Source organism: Carettochelys insculpta, chromosome 13 (genome assembly GCF_033958435.1).
Source record: "Carettochelys insculpta isolate YL-2023 chromosome 13, ASM3395843v1, whole genome shotgun sequence".
Lineage (NCBI taxonomy): Eukaryota > Metazoa > Chordata > Testudines > Carettochelyidae > Carettochelys > Carettochelys insculpta.
The window spans coordinates 21,576,854-21,599,920 of record NC_134149.1 but is presented as its reverse complement, the minus strand read 5'-3'; the positions used below and the strand labels follow the sequence as shown (position 1 = coordinate 21,599,920).

At 40.1% G+C, this 23,067-nt stretch overlaps 1 protein-coding gene across 3 annotated transcripts; it reads right to left on the bottom strand.

Annotated features, from left to right (window-relative positions):
* Nucleotides 1–3,696: 3,696 nt before the first annotated feature.
* RLIM (ring finger protein, LIM domain interacting) lies at nt 3,697–21,174 on the bottom strand. 3 transcript variants are annotated; one of them, XM_075007634.1, is made up of 5 exons: nt 21,004–21,174; nt 18,054–18,117; nt 11,813–12,003; nt 10,282–10,365; nt 3,697–9,206 (listed from the first exon to the last, which is right to left on the bottom strand). In XM_075007634.1, exons 3-5 carry the CDS (start codon nt 11,979–11,981, stop codon nt 7,669–7,671), a joined length of 1,791 nt encoding a protein of 596 aa, XP_074863735.1. In that variant the 5' UTR covers nt 11,982–12,003; nt 18,054–18,117; nt 21,004–21,174; the 3' UTR covers nt 3,697–7,668. The 3 variants fall into 3 exon arrangements, with proteins under 3 accessions (XP_074863735.1, XP_074863737.1, XP_074863736.1); XM_075007636.1 differs by lacking the exon at nt 18,054–18,117; XM_075007635.1 differs by lacking the exons at nt 18,054–18,117; nt 21,004–21,174 and adding an exon at nt 14,252–14,391.
* Nucleotides 21,175–23,067: the final 1,893 nt, after the last annotated feature.

Here is a 23,067-nt window from a genome sequence, read left to right as displayed (position 1 = left end):
TACCTACCAAACCTATGAGCAGCTTTCTTCATTATGTGAAAGCACTTCACAGCATTCACTTCTCTCCTGCCCTATGGATAAGAACACCAGGACACACACCACTTTTGTAAAAATGCCGGAGTTCATGGTAGATACATTTAAGTAGGCTTCCCGGCACAAAAGACGAGTAGCAACTGCACCACTTCTGATCCAATCCCGATCAAATCCAGCACAGAGGAGCAGAGAGGCAGTCATCCCTGGATATTTATGCTGATTCTTTCACTGCAAGAACAGAGACCTAAACTGCCTGAAATGCAGGATTATATGGAAGTGAACCTGAAGGTTAGTGTGGAAGGACAGTACAAAGCTGAAAGTCATACATAACCTGTATAGAGACAGGGAGAAGATACAGTGTATGAGGGTTTAAAGGCCTGAAAAAGGAGCTCAAAAGCTTTGTAGTGACTGGACTTGAAAATAAGTTGTGTATAAGGCTTTTTGACGGAGGAGATTCCTAAGGAATAAATAGGATTGCTCAAATTAGGGGTCACATCCACTCTAGCCTAATGGAAAGGTTGTATTTTGGCACTCTGCCTCAGAAAGGCTGCTGACCCCTCGACTCGACTAAAAATCACACAAATTAATGTGATTAATATGAACCACTGAAATAGTAGCATCCCTCTGGGATGACACAAATCCAAGCTCAGGGTGAAGATGGGGATAAAGAACGATGCAGCAAGAACATCGGACTAGAAATGAAATTTCAGACCTTACACAGATCCAGAATTGAGCTCTTTTAGGAAACAATGAAAACCCTTCCTCTCTTCATGTCTATCACTTGCAACACTGGCCCTGCCATCCTACCACAATGCACTTGCCCAATGGTGAAAACAAAGTAAGAACGTGTAACAAGCCAAACAGGCCAGAATTTTTCATCCGCAAAAGCCAAAGACTGCATGATGTCACTACTGCTATTGGTTTTACGTGGAGAATGCTTGGCTAGTATTGTGATGGGTGCTGATATGAAACCCTAAGATAGATAATGAGTTAGAATACAGAGGATATTTTTCTTTAAGAATTAGGTACTGGTAAGAAGGCAACTTCAAAAATGAAATCTGCCCTATATGGAGTAGGCACAAACAGCAGGAATAATGCTAGCTTCTCCATCCAATCACACCACTGAGCAGGCAGGGCCATGAGAAATCATTTTCAATGGCCATTCTAGGTAAGAGTTCCAACAAGAACCAACCGTGCTTATTGTTGTGGTGGTTTTAATAATATGGTAGTTACCACTTCAACACAGACCAACTCTCTTCATATAATGAATATCAATATTTATCAGAGGTACACTTGAACCTATCACTAAGAAATAAATGGAGGTAGTAGGGGTTACCATCCCCATCTCTGAAATAGGGCAACTAAGGGAGAAAAGCAAAGTGACTTGCCCAAAATTACAAAACCTGCATCAGAGCCAGGATTAGTACTCAAAATGTCCCTGGTCCCAAACCTTCAGAAAGATTAGGTTATGCCCCTAATGAAACAGATCAATCACCACTGAAGAGCACTGAAGGCATCTTCACACAGATGACGCTACTATTTTGCTTTGCAGTACACCTTGTGTACCACTTTCAGTCCAACTGAAGTCAGTACTATTAATTTCTGGCACAAGACACCACTTTTTCAACAAGAAACATCCACACGAAGTTAGAGAAATTGCACAGAGCAATTAAATCTACCCCTCCTCCCACATGCATCTCTTCTTATAACCTTCATGCCTACATAAGCCTTCATCTTACCCCACCCACTAGTCTCCTAAACCTCCCTGTCAATATGTGTTACCTTTGGTTAATACATACACAATTAGATCCCTCCAAACTGTTTCAAACATCATGCCTTGTGTCAAGGATTGGTTGTTGCTTCCTACTCAGAGAGCATGCATGGTCAGGTGCTGAGTTTCTCCCATCTTCCTAAAGGTAGTTTCCTTCTCGTTCATATGGAATACTACACAGAGGTCAGAGATTAAATTTAAAAGGAAACCTCTGGCCATGTGTGTATTTATGCAAATTTGGCAGGGCTTCTATGGCACTCTGCATGTTTCTAGTCTGATTTTCACTGCTGAGTCCTCATTACTGATTTCAATTACAAAACAGCACCCATAAATAACAGCTACTCACTCTTGCATGCAGTGAGATTTATTCCTTGGGTTTAATACACAAAGATAAATTCTTTTGACAAAAAGCCATATCTTGTTCCTATTCCTCTTCTGCTCTTCCACATCAAGTGAAAGGAAACAAGGAAAAATGGATTTGTATCACATTTATCATCAGCTGTTAACTCTGATAGTCTTAATTACATTCCAACTATAGAATGAACGTTCCCCCCCACTTCCCGAAGGAGCGATGATCAAGAACAAAATGATCACTTCATGCATTTTATTGAGTCTATTTAAATTTGCATTATGACATCTTACATAAGAAACAAACTCCTCCTAAACGTTAGCTATCAAATATGACCAAACGGTTTTATGACCTTCAAGAGTACCGTCTTGGACTTAAGTCCAATATAAACAATGTAAAGCACTATACAAAAAGAAAAATGGTTACATTCTCAGTTTAATACAGGGCTTCCCAGCCAAAAGCCTAACAGATATAGGGATTAGGGAAAGGCTCTAATTTAAGTGACAAAACCTGATAATGGACCCAAATAAGGTTCAATAATGGATTTGCCCACAAGAAAAAGGAAATCTTGGTGCACGGGAGGTTGGGAAGCCCTGGCATAACAGAACCAAACTAGGTTTTAAAAAACAATTTACTGTGCTTTGAATAATTTACATTACCATTAGATTTGCTTCTGTCTCCCTTCCCTCACAAACCCAACCATAAAAAAATCTCTTGTAGGTAAAAATTTGAAATATTTCTAAATGTGTAGCTCAATTCCCTTAATATGGCTCAAAGTTAATGCAAGATGGGAGAAGCCAGGTAATCTGGCACAAGCATTTCCATGACAACTGTGTACTTAATCAACTCAAGGTCTGATCACGTACCCCCAATCAAGTCAGATAAATCCACACAGTCATACTGAGAATAAATGGAAACAGAACACATTACAATTCTAGTAAAGGCCTCAAACAAAAATGCAGAGGAAAGTTAAGGCTGCAGCTAAACAGCAAAATCCAGCCAGCAGAACCCTGATATTGCAATTACAAGTGCTGATTAAGCACACACACTGTTGGAAGACCCATGGACTACCTAGGCACACTGGTACAAAATGGAAAGCAATGGTCAGCTTTAATTACATTTCTTTTCTCACCTAAAATTAGTCCCTAGTTGTTATAACTCTCAGAACGTGAATTTCCCCTAAGCATTGGCAAAGGTTGTAAAATACATTTCTCACTGAAATTGCATTAGTGAAATGGCCCTATGGACACTACATATTTGCATAATCCATATGTAACAGACAGACAGTCATCATCATCCACTCTGTCAACATCGTGTGCTGTCACTAATCTGCAAGTTGGCACAATGGCCAATCGTGGCATCTTAAAAATTGGTACAATGTTAGTGAAGCTGCTACGCACACAAATACCTCCTATACAAAGTCCTTAAGAAACTTTAATGAGTAGTTCCTATGCATGCAGTGCAGCAACTAGCCTATGCCAAACAATACTATTTTCCAAACAAGGATCAATTAACAAGAATGAACTAACCACCTGCAAAATACTATTGTCAAAAAGCTGTTTATTTTACAAAAGTGCAAGTAAAAGAAGAACCCCAATAAAACCAGTCATTGCTTTTCACAGTTATTTAATGGATAAAACCCATTAAGACATCTACACGTTTGAAGTTGATTGGTATTATATACTGCACTCTCACAAAAGATTGTGCACTCTTCTGCATTTTAACTTGCAGTACTTTAGCATGTACACATGGGGATCCATTCACAGAATCTGCACAAGAAATCCTGTAAGAAAATACCCTAGGGTAATCCCAACCAGAGGTACAGCTGTCCACAGTGAGCAGTTGTGTATTTTTCTTTTTTTTAAATCAGCTTTCCTAATGCAAGATCTAGCAGGGGAGCTCCTTCAAACGCAACCCAGCTTAAATGGCAAAGAGATGAATGCCTTAATAAATAATGGAGGCAAGAATGTGTATTTGCCCCAACTCTGAAGGTGGGTAAAAACAAGATGGCACTATAAATTAAGGAAAGGAGAGCAGCAAATATATCACAGCGCTACCAGAATCTTTCAGATGTACTCATCTATGTACAGATGGGCATGACCCCCACTCCCCCCAGAAAAAGATAGCAGTTGTGTTTTAACCCTGTCAGTGGCCAGGGAAATCCAATAAAATGGCTGTAAACACAGTGCACATTGATCTGCAATTCCAATGCTGAAACAATAGGTGTAAGCTTAATAAAGCTATAGATGCAAATATGTTAAGAATGCTTGGCACCAAAAGGATTCACATATTTTCATATACATAGAATGAAGAGAAAATAACTTTAGCTAATTGTGAGCACCTCACTAGACACACTTCTATACTTTACCTATAGAGCCTGCAATTTAATTGAAAACTAAAGTATTAATTTTGGGTTTTAAAGCTTAAATACAACTTTAAAGGAAAGAATGACAACCTTAAAATTTCTTGTACTATACAGGAATGAACCAGATTACTTAATAATATTTGGGCATGATCCAGCAACCCTTACTCAGATGAGAATTCCTGCTACTGGATCAGGCCAATAATTTTCCACAGATTTGTTTTGCACAAAATAGAAAAGTAGTTCATAAATGCCATTGAGTTAGTGGATGTAGCAAAGAGCAACATTATACCATTGCTAATTTTTCAGAACTGTTGTGGATGCTGGTAAATGCCTCATCTATTTCAGAGTTCCTCATTAAGAGCAATATGAATCTAGCTCAACTGTTTGAAGAAAAAAATCAAAACAGTTCCCATAGCACTGAGATGCAAGAATTTTAAAGAAACTTCATTATAATTAAAACATTTGAAGTATTCAAAAGATTCTTAATTGAGGTGAAACGCTGGTCTACAATACCTTTTTGGGAACCTCCGACACTTTAACCTGTTGTTACAATTACATAAAATGGAAACAGTACGGCACGCTGCTTTCAGGCAATTATAATAAAACTCCAAAGATGGTTGAACTATATAGGTCATGGAAACCAAGAACAATCTTAGTTAACAAAAGAATAACAGCTCAATGAAGTGGTATAGCCTTATTCACTGTGCAGCGTCTGTTAATGGGCTCATACTATTCCAATTTCTGTCCTCAGTCCTCATAAAATATCCGATTTTAAAAAGCTGAAAGTGTAGTCAGAAATCAGTAGCAAATACCACTATAAAATATTTCAATTTTAATTCTGCAGTCCAAGTCAGCAAAGAGTGTTACTGAAAAATGCAAGTGACGGAATACACTTACGTGCACACTACAGAAAAGATTCAAAATCATAACGCCCAATGTCTGAAAAGAAGAGTTGGTTTAAGATCTATTTTCTACATTCATAAATCAAAGTCCAATCAGTAACATTTATATCTAAGCTCCAATTTTATAGATGAACACATCTCAGAGACTACATTTGAGAGCATGTATTTGTTTATAAATGCTTTTGCTTTAAAACCACATGGTAAGGAACATCCTTACAGTGACACTGTGTTCCACCAGGAAAGTGAGCTTGCCAGACAGTCAGGATTCCCCAGTGAACTGAGTACAACATGAAAATGCACTGTTAGAAAAACAGAAGGTCTCCAGAACAACTTGGGACTCCTGAATTGGCTGGTGAATAGCAAAACTCTTATGGCTTAACACTATGATGATGTTCTATGTGATCACCACTCAAACACTGAAAATTTGTTAACATAAAAATAGATAGGTCAGGTTTGGTTTTGTCATCTGAGTATCAAGCAACATTTTGGATCTAACCAGCAAGAGCAGTTCATATCACTAGTTAACAACTACTATATTTTTGACCTGAAAGAGAACTTTTCTTTCCTTGATAAGCACGTAGCCTTGGCAAAGCTACAAAAGCATAAAACGTAAGGAAGGATTTTTTGGAGATGGGAGGGAGAAGAGAGTTCCCCCCCTGCAAAGTGAAGACAGCTGAGGTATAAACATTTCCAAAGCAGATTTAACATTGTGTGAATGCACCTATAAAAGGCTTGAATGTTGGTAAGTCCACACTAACTAACGTTAATACAAAATGCAACTGATATTTAGAGTCTTTAAATTAGAGACTAATATTTTACTTGAAGAAAAAAGTTAGAAATTCAAACAAACTTGAAATTTCATTTGTAAACGTGTTCCTAATAACTAATAATTTAAGACTGACAACTCATTTGAGAAACTGTTAGAAGATTATTTCTCAGTTACACCTATGTTAATTTATCTACCAGGGCTACTTAGGTCAGAGGCAATTGATTTTGGAGAGCAGTGTGTTAAATCGCTAACAAAGTTAGAGAGAGACCACTATGTCCCATGGTTGGGAAAAGAAAATTAATTTGTTAACATCTGACTGCTGAAAGTTACAGTGATTAAAATACCGCTTAATAAAAAGCCCGGGTAAAATCCTTACTGAATGAAACTGGCACGTCCAAATTTTGTATCATTACACATCAGTAACCATACAAACAAAAAACAACCAGTCTTCAGAGCAGGTTTCTTTTCTTTTAACCATCTTTTTGGTGGCCTTACTGAGCCAAGACATCGCAATTATAACATTTAATTTCCATCAGTTTTAATGCAATAAGATATCTAATTCTTAACTGACTTATGTTACAGTAGCTGTTCACATAAATTAAATAGTACAGATATGCACTGCTCTTGACAATAACATTTACAAAAGCAGCTTGGCTGTATTTAGTTTACTGTGTGTGAGGTGGGTCTTATATGAAAAGCATTCTCTTGATTTCTAAGCATGGTACAATTTTAATTCTTAATGCATTAGTACAACAGTGCACTGGAAAAGTACTGCATTTCTACAAAAAAGCTTTACAATTGTAAAACAGAACTTGTGATTTATTTATTTATTTAAACAAGCATAGGCAATTCTTATATTTCCACAAGATAAATATCCTGATTAAGCTATCAGCTCACTCTACAGTGTGCCATAGTGATGGGCTGCAGACAGCTGTACAATGGGAAAAGGGCTAACATTAGTGTTATTTGCACTCGTGTCCAAGAATATCCAATCTGAAAGTTTACTAAAATTATATTTAAGCGTGCAGTTAAATTAATTCCATATTCAGTGGGGTAGCTAAGTTCACTTTTAAAAATCCACTTGTGAAATATGTGCTGTAGCTTACATGACTTTTCAAATAAGTTCCTTACAGGGATGAGCTGAGTGCTGAAGTCTTCAACATTCACCATGCATTGGGGAAGGGAAGGAATGGGGGAGATACTTAACAGTCCCGATAAAAAAAAAAATTAGAAATGTATAGCAAACAGGTATCTTGGGGGAAGTAAAATTGTTTTAAATTTGAGACACTGAAACGGAATAGATTTGGAGACTAAAGATATTCCCATTTTAAAAACTTTAATTCTGAGACAAAGTTTTCATGGGGGGAAATGCAGTCAAACTTTACATCAAAGCACCACTCAAAAAGTGGCCATAATGAAAGTGATTTTTTTTGCCCATCACTATTACACCAGCTGTTAAGTCACAAATTCAGATCTCATTTAGACAACACTTTCTCTGTTAGCAGATGCTAAGACAGCTCTACGACAAATAGGACAAGTGGAATTTTCTGATAACCAGCGATCAATGCAGTGGACGTGGTACTCATGGGAACAAGGCAGTTTACGAAGCTTGTTGCCTTCTGTGTATTCTGTAATACAGACACTACAGGTTTTCAGAGCATCACTTTCACCAAAATTCCTCCATGCTAGGTTGTCAATTTGTTCTTTGGTGAGTCCTCTAGGCTGGTCATCATCATCCTCATTTAGCAGAAAAAACTGTGCTAGGCTAAGGAATGGTAAAGAGCCACTTTCTTCAAAAGTGACTGACCCCCTACTATTCCGACCTTCCCGCCTAGCAGATGTTGAACCTCCTTCATTGCTACTTTCATACACCTCCCCCGAGTTACCTTCAGTACTTTCACTGCGTGAACTACCACCATTGTCACCTACATTCTGTACCTCAGGAGCATCTACATTTTGATTTGGGGCTGGGCCATTAGGATCTGCATCACCATCACTGTACATATAGTAATTTAACTCTCCAAAACCCGTCATTATCTGCCTTAGAATGGTCTGAATTGCAACTGATGTTGTCTCATTAAAGCCTGTGTTTATAATTCTACGAATAGGGATCCTAATGGTACTGACATAAGTTCTCACTCCAGCCCGTTCTGAACGTGAAAACGTTCGCCTAAGCCCTCCACGTTCACTTTCATAAGTGACTGTATTGTTTGGTGTCTGGGACCTGGATCGGGTTCGGTTGGCTATGCTGTCTCTCTGCCGATATTCTCCTGGACGGACTCTTCTCACCTGAAGATCAAGAACTATAGTAGGTGGTCTCTGTCCAGGAGGTGCGGACTCACTGCTGACATTTGTTTCTGCAGAACCTAATCCTGGAGGAGCAGGTCTTGTTTCGGGAGTTGAAAAGAGAACTGCATTTTCACTTGCCATCTCAGTCCCCGTTGTATGTTGCCTTAACATCACATGCTGTCTAGTTCTAGAACTTCCCTCAGATTCGTTTACCAGGGAATGATCAAGTGTCTGAGATGGCACATTATTAGGAGACCTGCGAGGAGTCTCACTTGCTGGATTAATAGGTGACCTACTCCTATCAGTCCTAGCCCGGGTTCTTCGTTGTTCTGGGCTCCTGCTTCTTGCTCTTCTCTGGCCCCTGAGAGGAGATGCTTCCTCAGTTGCTAACTCTTCAGAGGTACTTCGTTCTGATCCAGGCTGTCTTGCAGATGGTGATTCAGATCTTGGCGTTTCAGTATCACTTTGGCTATTTTCCAAATCCTCACCATGGGAGGGCTCTACAGATGGCTCATTTTCGGCTTCTGGGTTTGGGTTCCCATTATTTCGGTTGACATTTATTTCCAAACTGAATCTAAAATCACCACTGTTAGGGTTAGTCCGGCTCACTGCCCTCCAAGACTGGTTTCCTCTTTGCCCGCTCCGGGTTGTGTTTCCAGTCTGTCGTACGGAATTAAGCCAGTCTATAATGGAATCTCTATTAGAAACATCTTCTGTGGATTCTGCACCTGTCAAAGAAAAGGAACTACCAAAATTAGAGAATGATGGTAATTTTAGAGTAAATTTACCAAGAGAATTCCTTACTTAAGCAAATTAGAGTTTTAAAATATTTCTGTCTCTTGAACACCATAAGGGGTTCATCCTTAATAGTTCGATAAGTATTACATCTACAGAAGCTTTTTCTTTGAGAGAGCAGGAGTGGACATTTTTCTACTATCAATAATTGCGCTTCTTTAGAAGTTGCAGACAAAGAGCAAACAAGTAAAGTCATTTCTTGTAATGACTAAATGGAAAGCCAGTTGAAACATAACTGTAAAAAAAACTTGCATTAGATGTTTTTGACCAGCTCCAATACTGTCTATTCAATGGTCTAGTACAGCAGCAGTTAAAACACAAATGAGGCCAGCTCTACACTTACAATTTATGGTGCACAGCTGTACTTACAGAGTTGTGCTGCTGCCAGAGCACTCACGTAAGCCAACAGGAGAGCACTCTTCTGTCAACATAATAAAATCAACTAAATGAGCAGCGGGAGATGCTCTCCCACCAACATAGCATAGTGAGTAGGAACGCTTATGCAGGCAAACCCTACATCGCATAAGGCAACATTTTTTCCAGACATAATATAAGTTTTGCAGACCTAAGCAATAATGTAGACCATCTTAGTGTCCTACCATATTTGGTTCTCTAGTTTAGCAAAATCATTTAGGTAACAATGAACAATGACAGGGTTCAGTGGGACACATGTTCAAACTTTCTGTGCAAGGGAAGCAATGTTTCAAACGTGAAAGAGAAAAGGGTGGGAAAATGTGGGAAACTCAGAAAGCAGTCCTGTAAGGGAAGAGAATGGAGAGAAATTTAAACAAAGAAATGCAGAAGAGGTCTTAGTGCAGGACAACAGAAGAGTGATGTGCTCTAACTGAAATCTCTTCAAAATTTTGACCAAAGCACACACCAAATAATCTTCACTTAATTCTGAAACACAGCTCACCTCGCACCTGCCAACGTGTTCCATTCCTGCACTCAAATTAAGAATCTATATTGCGTGCTAAAGTTAAGAGCTGCCACAAATACAGTATATACCTCTATTGTCATCACCATTTTGCTGTGGTGGACCTTCTTTAACTTGCTGTAGCCTTCTTACCAATTCTTCTTCAGTGATTTCACCTTAGGAAGCAAGCAAAGATTTCAAAAACTATTTTCAAGTCAGATCTGTAAAGGCAAGAACAATTCATAGCCTAAGAGTTCTTAAGCCTACATTCTCTTTGAACTGCAAATACTGTAACAACAAGATACGGACTACTTCAAAGTGTTCTTTGTTGAACTTCTGACACACTGATACCTGTAAATCAAAAGCAGCCAAAGTATACCTTTAGCCCTCCAACATCATTGCCCTCAGGTAAGCAGAGACTGAGGCCTCAGTCTCTGACGCAGTTACAACATTCTCAGAATAAGACAGTGAAAAGCTGGCTGGGTCTTCTTGTCACATGCCAGCAGTCTTCTCCATCCTGACCAATAACGGCACCATTTACAAGAGAAAGTAGCTTTGGTTATTTAAAAGCGTTATGTTAAACTGATTTAGTTAAACCTACGCAAACACCTCAGTAGACATATCCCAGATTAAAAGATGTTTACTTCAGTTTAGCATAAATCTATTAGAAATCACTTAACTAAACCAAAATAAGCTGCTTTTATATGGATAAGACTGTTAACAAATTTTCAAACAGGTTTAACTAAACTGGTTTTAAAACTACATCTTCAGTTAAACCAGTACAACCTTCTCATGCAGAAATGGCTCAAGTGAGAGTCAGATACAAGACATTAACACAGCTCTCAGAACGGCAGACTTTACAGATGCCCATGAACATCAACATTTCCTTAAAATTGAATTACCACATCTAGTGTGGCCTACCAAGCTCTACACTATTTATACTACCTTCAATAAATGTTCTGTTGTGTGCTCAACTAAGTAAAGAGCTACTCTGTACAACAGTTTACAACTATAGTAAAAAATATAAATGGTGAAGAGACACTTAGCACTATGACAGTCAAATTCAGTAGTCTGAAAACGGACGTACAAACACTTACGTTCATAAATTAAAGTTTCATGCTATTTATCGGTGTTTCCTCTAATATTCAGTGCCGGCGTGTGGAATGAATTTTCTTATGGAACTGATGTGCAATATCTCCACATTGGTTCAAACAACAAAATTCATGTGGTCGTGGTGCAGAGGGATTTGGAGTGTGGGAGGGGCCTCAGGAACACAGGATAGAGATTCGGGGAGGGGGGTTATAGCTGGAGGTGCAAATTCAGGAGTGGTGTGAGGACTGAGGGATTCAGGGTAGACTACATCAGGGATCTGGCAGGGAGGAGTCCCCCCAGCAGCTCAGAGTCAAGTGACAGGTGCCTCTCCATGGCAGGTCCAACTGGGGCTGAATTGTGGGAGGGGCACCTTTCCATGGCTATGGAAGGGGGTCAGAGCACTGAGACAGGTACAGGTCTCAGGGAAAAGACATCTCTCCCACTATAGTCCAGAGCGTCTGCATGGCAGTTAAAAGGGAGCTGTGTACGTGCACGGCTTAAGGGAAACGCAGCTACCTACATGTAACATACCTGGTGTTCCTAACAAATTGTTATCCCTCATAAGCCTATAGTCCTCTTCATTCAGGTTATTAACAAAATGATAAAATGCTTCTTCACGTTCTAATCGATCCAGCTGACTCCGGCGTTGTGCTTCTGAGTGATCAATAGATCCTTTATCGTTAGAATCAGAGCTTTCCATGTTTCTGAGAGTGGGAAAGTATCTAAAAGAGAAAAAAACTGCATGTTTTGCAAACCATACATTCAAAAATGAATACACTAATGTAATACTTATAGACATTCAGTGGAATTCAGCACAATCTGTTGCTGAACTTGACCCTGACAACCAGTACTTAATCATTATCTTACATTTAAATTGGGCAAGGAGACATCTAGTTAGCTGATAAAGCCCTGGTTACATGATTCAGCATTCAAATCAATCATTTTGAAAATGCAGTTTATGTTCAGGGAACACAAAAATTACAGACCAAATCCTTCAGGCAATCTTTTGTATACCTAACGCTGTTCAGGACAAAAACAGCTAAACCTCCTGCTAATACATCCTGGCGTTGCAGCTACTTGACAAAGCGCAGGCTAGAGCAGCCTTAAAACAATCTGTAAAGGCTGTGAGTCACCTGAAACAAAACACTATCTTCCTTCAGGAGGCAACTTTATAGGACTAAGCCTTCCAAGCTCAACCCTACTAGGAAAGGAAGTGCCTTGTGTTACTCATCAGGAATCCTTATGGACAATTAAAAGGAATAACCAGTTGCCAAAAGAATTTGGAAGAAATGTGAAAACTAGGAAGTAGAATTACAGCACAGACTGTGGGTGCCAGACAACACATTGCAATACAAAGGTCATTCAGTTTCTGAGGAGAAAAGGGGTCAGTAGAATGAACTCTGGTGTTTAATACCAAAAGTAATCTACTAAAGAGCAATTCAACAGTCAATTTTGATGAAAATGGAACACAAGACCAAGAAGTCTTGTATAGCTGGCACTCTGCCAGCCTTAAACAGAAATCCAGCACACATACATTTTCCCAATACTTTTCCTACTTCAGTTAATTTAGACCCTCTTACAAATCTCTGAACATTAGTGAGAAATACAACCATATTTGCATTTGGTCAATAACAAAAGTGAAAAAACACACCTCTGAAAAAATTGTTAACCATAAACCTATACAATTGTATCCAAAACAAAGCTGAAACAAGGAAGCATGGGCATTAATCAACCATGATGTAAATCATGGTCTGACACAGCTGTAGGAATGCACAAATTACTCAAATTGCAGATTATCTAGCTAGTAGTACACCTGGTGGAATGTTCCTCTACAACACTGCCATTGGAAATGCTTCCTTCTTTTAAAACACAGTTCCTGAAGCCTCACAAACATACTGGAAGGAAACTAAAATCCACTTTGTGGTTTTCATTAGAGAATAGGATCTGTTTCTCAGGCACTTGTCTAGTGCAGTGGTTTCCAAGCTTTGTTCCAGGGGTTCCTGAGGGGTCTGCAGCTTATGTCTTGGACTTTCAAAGGGGATCAGCACCTTCATTTGAAATTATTAGGGGTTAAAAGCCTCTGGTCTAGTGCATGACATTTTTATTTTTCTTGGACAGTTATGTTTAGAAACCAAAAAGAGGCATCCCTCTACTGTTTAAATAATTACAACTCTTAAGTGGACGAGACATATTGCATGATCTTTAAAGCTGATTTGTTTACACACGTTAAAGCAATTTACACAACAGTTACTGAGGCTTCTTCCCTCTCCAAGACGAAAATGTCATGTTGGGCATGGGAAATGTCATTACTGGAAGAAGGCCTTAAAGGAGGGTCTTGCATTTAAAATCGGCACTGTTAGGGTTACTCCTTAGGAACTTGCCTACATTAGGGATTTTCACATTGGTTTTGCTACCCCAAACTATTTTAACCAGTGCTACCTAAAGTAGGCTCTGCACCAAGCCAGTTCATCCACCTCCAAAACACAATTTTCTTCTGCTCAATACCACTGTTTATCAGTAAAATATTACTAGTAGCACAGTGACAGTGGGATTTCCTTGCTTCTACCTAACTACACAACAGGATTTCAATAGAGGCAGTAAAGCACCACCATCACCACATCACTATTCAACAGACTCCAGTGGAAAACATAACTAGATACAGCTGTCCCTCAAGGGTTTAATTGCTGAAGCACACCATTCAGATTGCGTCCTGGTTATAGAGCACAATCTTGATGTCTAAAAATAGATCTGCCCACTAGAACGTATATATCATAGCGAGATGTCATAAGCAGCATATTATCATAAAGCAAGAAATGCAAATAAAGGTAAGACACACCATGTCTGCCAATATATTATGATAAATATAACTACTAAAACTATAGACAGGAGATCATACAGAGTATGTTTCACCTCAATGAGTTTCCTTGCTTTACTGCTTTATATCAATTTAATATGAGATTTTGCTCTTACCTGTATAACACAACCTGAAATTTCCCTTCTTCTGACAGCAGAGAACTGCTGAGGAAGAGCACAAATGTCTGAAGGAGCTCATGTCTCTAAACTGTAATGACTGCAGATCTGTTGATTATGGCCAACTTTAGTTTATCCAGTAATGAAACTGAACTTCTTTATGGAAGCACATTAAGATTTGTCTGAAATTCACCAGAAACAAAGCATCTGTATAGCTACCGGACTGAAATAAGTAAAAGTTTTCAGTTTAAAAAAAAAAATGCAAAGTTTTTGAGCAGCTGACCCAGATATCTATATTAATCAGAAATCATTGCTGTCAACTCTTAAATTGGCTTGCCCTCACTTGGCTAATGTGTTGAGTACAAAGAATCCACTTGACACCTACTCAAAAGCTCCAGACACAAATTGCTAGCGATGTCCCTAAAACCAAGACAAAGCAGGATAGTCTATGAAAACAGGAAGATTTAGTATCAAGAAGAAACTATCAATAGCTCAAAATTTTATAATCTACAAGGGAAGGATTATTTTATGGTCTCTATGGTATAAATAATCATTCACCAAATATATTATTTTGGTATTGAAAAAGATGCTATTATCAGGTGCTTTGCAATTTTCAATTCACTGATAGTGACAATTAAACCTGTGCAGAAATGCAAATATAAGTCTATAACTTGGAAACCAACCTGTAAAAGAGGGCCAGCCATCAATTCAGGAATTAATCAAAACAGCTGTTTAAGAAATTCACTTTTGACCCCATCCAACAATAAAATGTTCAAGCTCTCACTTCCTATTTATCTTCAATACTTTACACTTACACAACACCTTCTCAGGATCATAAGATACTTCCCAGAAATAAGTGTTAACTGAGCAGATGGCACAATGACATAAGCACTAAGTCTTCCTTGCACAAAAATAAATCAGCTGTTTCAGGACATAGTAAAATAAACCCAAAAGCTATCTGAGCTGAATTTACAGGGAAGCATCTTACTACATGTTGTTCTGTATCTATAAATAATAAAAACCCCACCTAAAATTAAGTAGCAGGCATTGCTGAAATCTGCAAAGGTAGAAAGTAAAAGGAAACCGGTGACCCTAAAGGATAAGTCTTTACACTGTAAGAAAAAGGAGCAATTAAAAAAAAAAAGAAAGAAAAAAGTTGTGATCTTCACCAGTAATATGCAGTTGGTCACAAAGTCCTCAGCAGTATCAGAAAAGAGACTGTGACCAAATTAAAAAAAAAAAAACAACTCCCACCAGAAAGCCTGTTAAGAACTGCCTGAAAGGAGTTAATTTTCCACAAAATATTGTGTGTCTAAATAACTGACAAAATGAAAATTTACAGATTTCAGTATTTCAGAGTAACATTTTCATTTGGCATGTACGGGATAATTTCTAGAAAATTAGATTCCTATAAATTATGCAGATTTCCTATCTCGCCTCCCAAAAATGTAATTTATAACTCTGAACACACAAAAAGGCAGAATAGTAAGAAACAGTTTTGCACTGTGCCCAACACAGGACTAATTTCTACCTAGTGGTTACCTACTACACCTTAATGAGCTATTAACAACTGAACCACTTCCATCACATGGGACCAAGTCATCCTTTTTAGTAATCAGAGGCAAACTATAGCACCGATGTAGAAGTCAGAGTTGCCCTTACCTGAACCAAACTTCAAGAAAAAATGTACAAAACAGAACTCATATGTTAACTTGAAAACATACAGATTCTCTACTCCTCAAAGACTGCCTAACTCTCAAAGGACTATTAACCCTCTTTCATGATAAAATCTTTTCCCCTGTGCCATGTCCACAAAAGCTAACAGAACATTCAGACTGAAAGAAATTAAAACTAGATATTAGAACATCTCTAACCCTATTTCTCACGAAGTACAAAAATATTTGCAAAATCCATGTCATACTTAAAAGTATCTTTTTAACATGTGACAATCAAATTAATGCTTATGCTTCAAAAAAAACAAAACAGAACCATCTGTGCTCTTCTTAGATGCACAAAAGAAAAAACTAGTAAAAACAGTTAATGCAGCCATGTTAGACAAACATGTAGTTTATAAATAATTAGTTGTAATAGACTAAGAAACCAGACATTTAATATGTTTTCAACCACGAAGCTTCCTCACTGCTGTACTGTGTACACCCTTGCTCTCAAAAACAGACCACAGAAAAAGACTGTTGAGCAAACTCAGTTACCAAGACCTCTAAAAAACCCCCCACACATACATATTTTTTTACACACACACACACACACACACACACACACACGAGGGAGCAGGCTCACTGAAATCTGCACCCCGTCCTACAAGATGGATCACTATCTACTTGAAGCCCCTTTGAAGACAATGGGCCTTTCACATAGCCACAGAAGTCTCTGTCTGTCTGTCTCTTACTACAGGATCAGGGCTTCCAACACAGTGTAGAGGCAACAGGGGATTGAGTTTTCAAAATTCTGAAAGTCTGCCTTGCACATTGAGCTCGTTCTTTGCCTGTGCCTATTAATTCTAATGGAAGTAGTATTAATGTGTAGTCTAAAGTAAAACAAAACATCTATGGAAAGCTCAAAGTATCATTTTGCAAATTAAATATGATGGATGATACTTATCTTAAGAACGTACCCCAAACATTACCTCACTCAAATTTCACCTGTATACTCTGTCTCATTTAAAAAAAAAAAAAAAAAAGAAAAAAATTAAGTTGAAAAAATGTCAACTTGCCCAAGAATACCAAAACTATTTTGTCTTTTTACAATGTATTTGCATAAAATGCTATTTTAATACAGTAGCAAAAAAAAATTCCCAGAGCTCTAGCAAGCAGAAGCCATAATCAGAATGTCACTTTAATCATACGTATAGTAGGACATATGTTAACACTTTCATGCAGCCAATAAAATGTTTCACTCTGAACACCACTGTCAACTGAGGGCTCAAAATGTTATAGTTTCCTTATTAAAATAGCATTTGTCACAAAGACATGCTGAAAATGAAAATATATATGACAGTATGTTGCTTTTGGTCTTTAGATTGTACCACAGAAGAGAAGAACTATTGGACATGAGGTATCACAAGCTTCCAGCACTGGAAGAGGAGTCTCATGAAAATGGTGCTCTCTTGCTCTCAAAATGAGCATCCTGTAAAGTCAGCAAGCAAAACGCCCACTCTGAAGTTAGGAGGAAGCAGCACTGTGGTATGTCAGCAGCCAGTGTCGTCACTGAAAGGGAGAGCAGCAAAAGTAGGGTAGCATCCTGTGGAGCCAGACCCGCAAAACTGATGACCGTCGAGTAGTGCTCAAGTTTCAGCAGAAACAGGACCTCCGGTTAATGGAAGCTCTAAATCAAACATAACCTGTAGAATTTCAATGCAAAAAACATGTAACTTCAACTCTTCTTCCAACTCCACTTCATCCGCAAAATTGTTGCTATTATAGATTCTAATGGAGATAATAGGTCAATGCTATGCTGACAGTCACTGTGAACTGCAACCAACAATTCAGTATTATGATGCAAGCCTACACAGGTTTCGGTCTAATTCATGAAATACTCCCAAATATAAAATAAAACATGTAAGTTATAGATTATGTTTAAATACAAAAACTAGCTGTATGTAAAACTACAATCTCATCATTTGATTTTGATGACAAACCAAGAAAGAAAAGTTCATGTAGATTATTTGAGGTTATGGATACAAATGTCCCTTGTATACTGAATTTGTAAAAGACTGATCTTGGAATTTTTTTTTGAAGTTATTAAGATTAAAAGTGTAAAACAAATGCATATTAATATATCTTACCTAAACTAGTGTTGCCTGCCACTTGATGTTTTAGCAATGACGCTGCTCAACTCTGCAGTCCTCACTGAAGGAAAGAGTTAAACATCAACACTTTAGATCAGCCAAGAAATACCAACTGGTGTCTGCTGACATAAACCAGCACAAGAAGATGAAACTGCAGTCTTGTATACATTTCATGTTTTAAGCACAGTCAAGTACCTCATACATTCTCAAGAAAAAAGCAAATTGAACTTTTGTGGCACTTCACATTACCAAGAATCCGTCCCTACACTGAAATTTAATACTGCCACAATTTTTAAAAAATAAATGTTGTGAGATAAGAATATGTACAGGAAATTCAAAATAAGAGATCCTGATGGCAAAAAGGTATAGATGTATCATGTTTTAGCCATTTAACTACTTTGACTAGTTTAGGTTTTTACAAGTTCCTACCCCTCAGACTTAACCTAGAAAAGAATTCAGAAGATGTGTTAGAACATGTTAGCTAACATGCTCTAAAAGTCTAGTGTAGACTCTGCTGCTAGTGATCTCATCCTGCTGGGTTTCATCTGAACCAGTTTAGCATACCAACCGTCCCCACTAGATTTATTAGAAAGTTTTATTAAGGTTCTAATGGACATCTTAAAATCAAAGCCTAAATACATTCTTAAGACTTTATCTTTACACAAGATGTGTACTATTTTAACTATATAAAGTGGTACAACAACCCCTCTACCTCTAATGTGAACAATTTACCATTATAAAGGAATTATATTCATATACCTATTTCCTACAAAGGAAAGGGAATAAGTTACACAAATGCAAAGCTTCTTTAAACCAGTGTAACTGTGCTCACTTAGGAGCAACACCAGTTTAAGTATTTCGGTTAAAAAAAAAAAAATCACATCCTTAAGCAGACAAGTGCAAAAAATGCATGCAGGCTAGGATGCATGCTGTTCCGAGCCTGGTGGAGACAAGGGTGCTGAAATGGTCAACTCTCTTTTCCTTTAACAGATTGATATATGTGCAGCATAGTTAATATGGACTGGTCAACATATTTATCATCCAGGCAAAGGACTGCTATTTGTTTGATGGTGACATATAATATAAATATTGGTGTGGTTAATTATGTGACATTAACAGCCAGAAGCACAAACAATATGGAGTACTGCTAACTGGAGGATGGGAGGGGAAGAACGCAGTAATTATTTCTTTTGCAACCTGTTTAATATTTGTGGCTAGTTGGCTTGAACAATATGAACTCAAAATTTGATGCATTTTTTTAAATTAAAAAAAAGTTTTCAGAGAATATAAAAGAAGTTCAGAAGATCTTTCTGAAGTCTAAAGTCAGTTTCCACTAATTTGACCCATCTGCTGGAGAGAGACCTCTGCCAGCTGGTGGAATAGCTTAAATATGCCACCGAGGCCAGAAATAATCATGTATCATCGTACACTGCAGCTTACAGCTGGAATTCTATTCCTGTTTTTGAATATTTACATTTTTATCTCCTTTTTCAGAATAGTATGGCTAGTTTGCTATAGTGGCTACTGCTCCAGAACTTGTTGCACACTGCAGCCATAATATATTCAACTCAGACTCAATGGGAAGATATTTTAACTTCTACAAAAAAAGGAATTAATCTTTAATTTTCAACAATACCTATCAATTTATGTCATCTTAAGTCCTTATAAGATGGATGTTGTGGTTTCCTTATTGTTTCATAATCACCTCCAATATGAACTGAATCAATATAGCCAACAGCACAGTTGGGAAACAAGTCTAACGTATAGTGCATTCCTCCTGATTGTTGCTATTTACATTAAACATCAGTTTGAAAAAAAACTTACCTATTCAACAGTAAACAATCCTATTTATCTATTCAAGATAGAAAATACTAACTGTATCCAATGTTTCAATTTAATTTCCTTCAGAAGTTTTTTAATTGAAAAACTTTTTTTGTATTTCACAAAATATAGCAAAGGATAGATGAATAGACAGATATGTAATTGATTAAGTCCATAAGATACTGACAAAATATTTTGATCCTCCTTTGAGATATATGACTATAAACAGTGTAAAACTCTCCAGGATGACCATGATTAGAACTTTTAAACTTCCATAAACAGTCCTAAAAGTATACCTCTTTTTTACAATATGCTTAGAACACCGCGGGGCGGGGGGAGGGGGGGGGAGGGAGGGAGTGGAGAGGAGTAAAGAAAGGTAACTGGGAAGGAAATGAAATATTAGATAAAATAGGGACCACAGTGCCCTGAGCTTTCATGGATCACAAAACTCTAAATAACCTAGAAACTTGGAAATCTAAGAGGCCCCCACATAAAGTGACACAAAGAACCCCTCTCTCCATCTCTCTCCTCAGCCTGTGACACCTTGCACCTCGCAGAGGGAAGCTGCAATGAAGGCTTGGGCCTAAGAAACTAAACATCCTTGAGAGATGCTAGATGGGAAAGGGAAGCCCGAGTTTTCCGACAAACCCAAAGGCCAAGTTTCAACCCTCAAGCCCAGCTGGGTACAACAGAGCCAGAAGTCCCGCACCCAACGAGAGTGCATGGCTCGGACCCAAACTGGGGAAGGGGCCCCTTTCCGGGCTCAGACCTGGTAGGTGGAAAGGCCCTGAGGTGTCAGGCCTGCCAAGGGGAAGGGGCAGGAAGAGCGGCTGCCCTATGGCCTACAAACACCCAGGCCCTACACAGGGCAGAGAAAACCCGGGATCACCTCCACGGAGACGGGAAGGCCAGAGGGACCTGCTGTCCTCCCTGCCCCAGGAGCGGGGATCCCACCCATCGCCTGAGCACCGGGCCACCCTCCCAACCTCCCTGCGAGGCAGGAACAGGCCTCAAAAGGGGGCACAGACCGCCCCCCCGGCCGGCAATCAGAGGCGTCGCCTCTCCCGGGCCTGGGCCTCTCCCTTCCTTAGGCCATTTTGAAAGTCTGCGACCAGCCCGAACTTACCCGCCGCCGCCAGGCCCCCTCCTCCCGGCTCTCGGTCCGCTGTTTTGCCCGGTGCTGAGCGGGCTCGGCCCTAGCTCGCCCTGCTCCGTCCCTCCGCGAGCGGCAGCAGCGTCTCCTTCCCTCCCCCTCTCAGGCGGCCATTTTCTGCTCCATTGTTACCAGGGAAGTGGGGGGCCGGAAACAGGAGAGGCCGCCGGAGGAAGTGAAGGGAAACTCGCGGCGCATGCTCACGCCTCTCCCCGTGCGACGTGCGCGCGGCGCCTTACACAAGCGACCATAGAGCTTGGAGGACCGTGCGGGCAGAATAGCCCCACTCACCGGCAAAGCCGCCATTTTGGATGGGGCCGAGGAGGAGGAGGAGGAGGAGGAGGAGGAGGGCGGGGCGATTGTTGCGTGACCCGTACAAGCGGCGGCACGTGGCCGGTAGGCTTCAGCTGAAGGTGGTCGGACCCCTCAAACAAGGCGCTCCGAGCGGCCTCCACCCCCGGACGGGTACGAGGCGTTCTACAGGGCGGCTGCCTCCAGCGGCGAGCAGTCGGACAAGGCTCTGGTCTCTAAGGCGACGTGTGTCCCCCGCCGATAGACACTGGTCATCTGGGGGTGGAGTCGCCCGTGGGCTCTCTGGAGCTTAGTGCCTGGCTAAGAGCCAGCGGCTGTCAGCTCAGGCTGTGGCGCAGACTCATTGTTCTCCAGCCAGGGCCTCAGGAGCCCGGGGCGGGGGAGGGTGGTCACAGGTGCACTCTCGCCAACATCAGCTCCCCCCGCCATCAGCACGAGCGTGGGAGCCTGAGGGCAGCACTCGCGCTGCGCCACGGGCAGGACGGCCGCCGCCCTGACCAGAAGCGGTGCAGTGTTGCTCGGGGAAGAGGCAGAACGGGGCAGGTGGACAGTGGTTGCCCCCAGCCCAGTCACCCCTCAACCACATCTGTGTTATATGCGTCCCTCCATCCTGAGCTTCAGAGGCCAGTTCATTGTAGATAAGCTCCCCCTGGTAAAGCTGACAAACCCGGTTGTTCCTAGGTGTGATTGAACCTTAGGCTATGTCTAAACTAGAGGAATTTTGTCAGCAAAACGGCTGGTTTGTCGACCAAACCCACAGAGCATCCAGATCTCCAAGGGTGTTCTGTCAACACATTTGTCTGCAGCTGTACCCCACTCGCTGTGTGGAAGAATTCACATGTCAACAGAGTGTGCTTGCAAAAAGCTGGTCTGGAGGTTCCAGGGGGCCTTCTGTCAACAGAAGGGGCTTCCAGGAGACCAGGCAACCCTGTCTGTTACGTATCATAGAGGTATCTGAGTTAATCTGTATCTTCAAAACAACAAGAAGTCCTTCTAAGTGGCATCTTACAGACTAACAGATATTTTGGAGCATGAGCTTTTGTGGGCAAAGACCCGCTTCATCAGATGCATGGGATGGGGGTGGTTTCAAAGGAGGATTTAAAGAGGGAGACTCATGCAAGAAGAGGGCCAGAGCTGACAAGGTCTATACAGTCAGGGTGGATGTGGCCCATTTTCAGCAGTTAATGTGGAGATGTGTACATCAAGTCAGTTCAGTCAGAGGGGTTGTGGCCCATAATCAGTAGTTAATGTGGAGGTGTGTTATGCTTCCAGTTGGCTGTTTTGTGGATAGAGTGGGCAGGCAGTCTAGTCTCTGTCTGTCAACAGAGCAGATAGCTCTTTTGATCTGCCCTGTAGCTTGGCTGTGATCTTTTGACAGATGTTTTGTTGGAAGATACCTTCTGACAAAAACTTCTCCAACAAATTCCTCAAGTCTACACCTAGTCTCTGTGGCTAAAGCCATGAGCATAAGAGGCTGGTGACACAAGTGGTTTTTGCTGGTAGAGGCATGTCTGCACAACCTGTTTACTGTTGGTAGCAGCTTCTACGGGCGGCAAGAGCTCATGTGGTTGTGCTAATTAGCCACGTGGTTATGCTAATGAGCAGTCATTTGCAACTGCAAGACTGCTCATTAGCAAGAAACTGCTGTCAGTACCCCTCTGTGTAGACCTAGCCTGAGTCTTTAAGGTGCGACAGCTCTCTATGTTGTTTTTAAGAAGTTTTAGA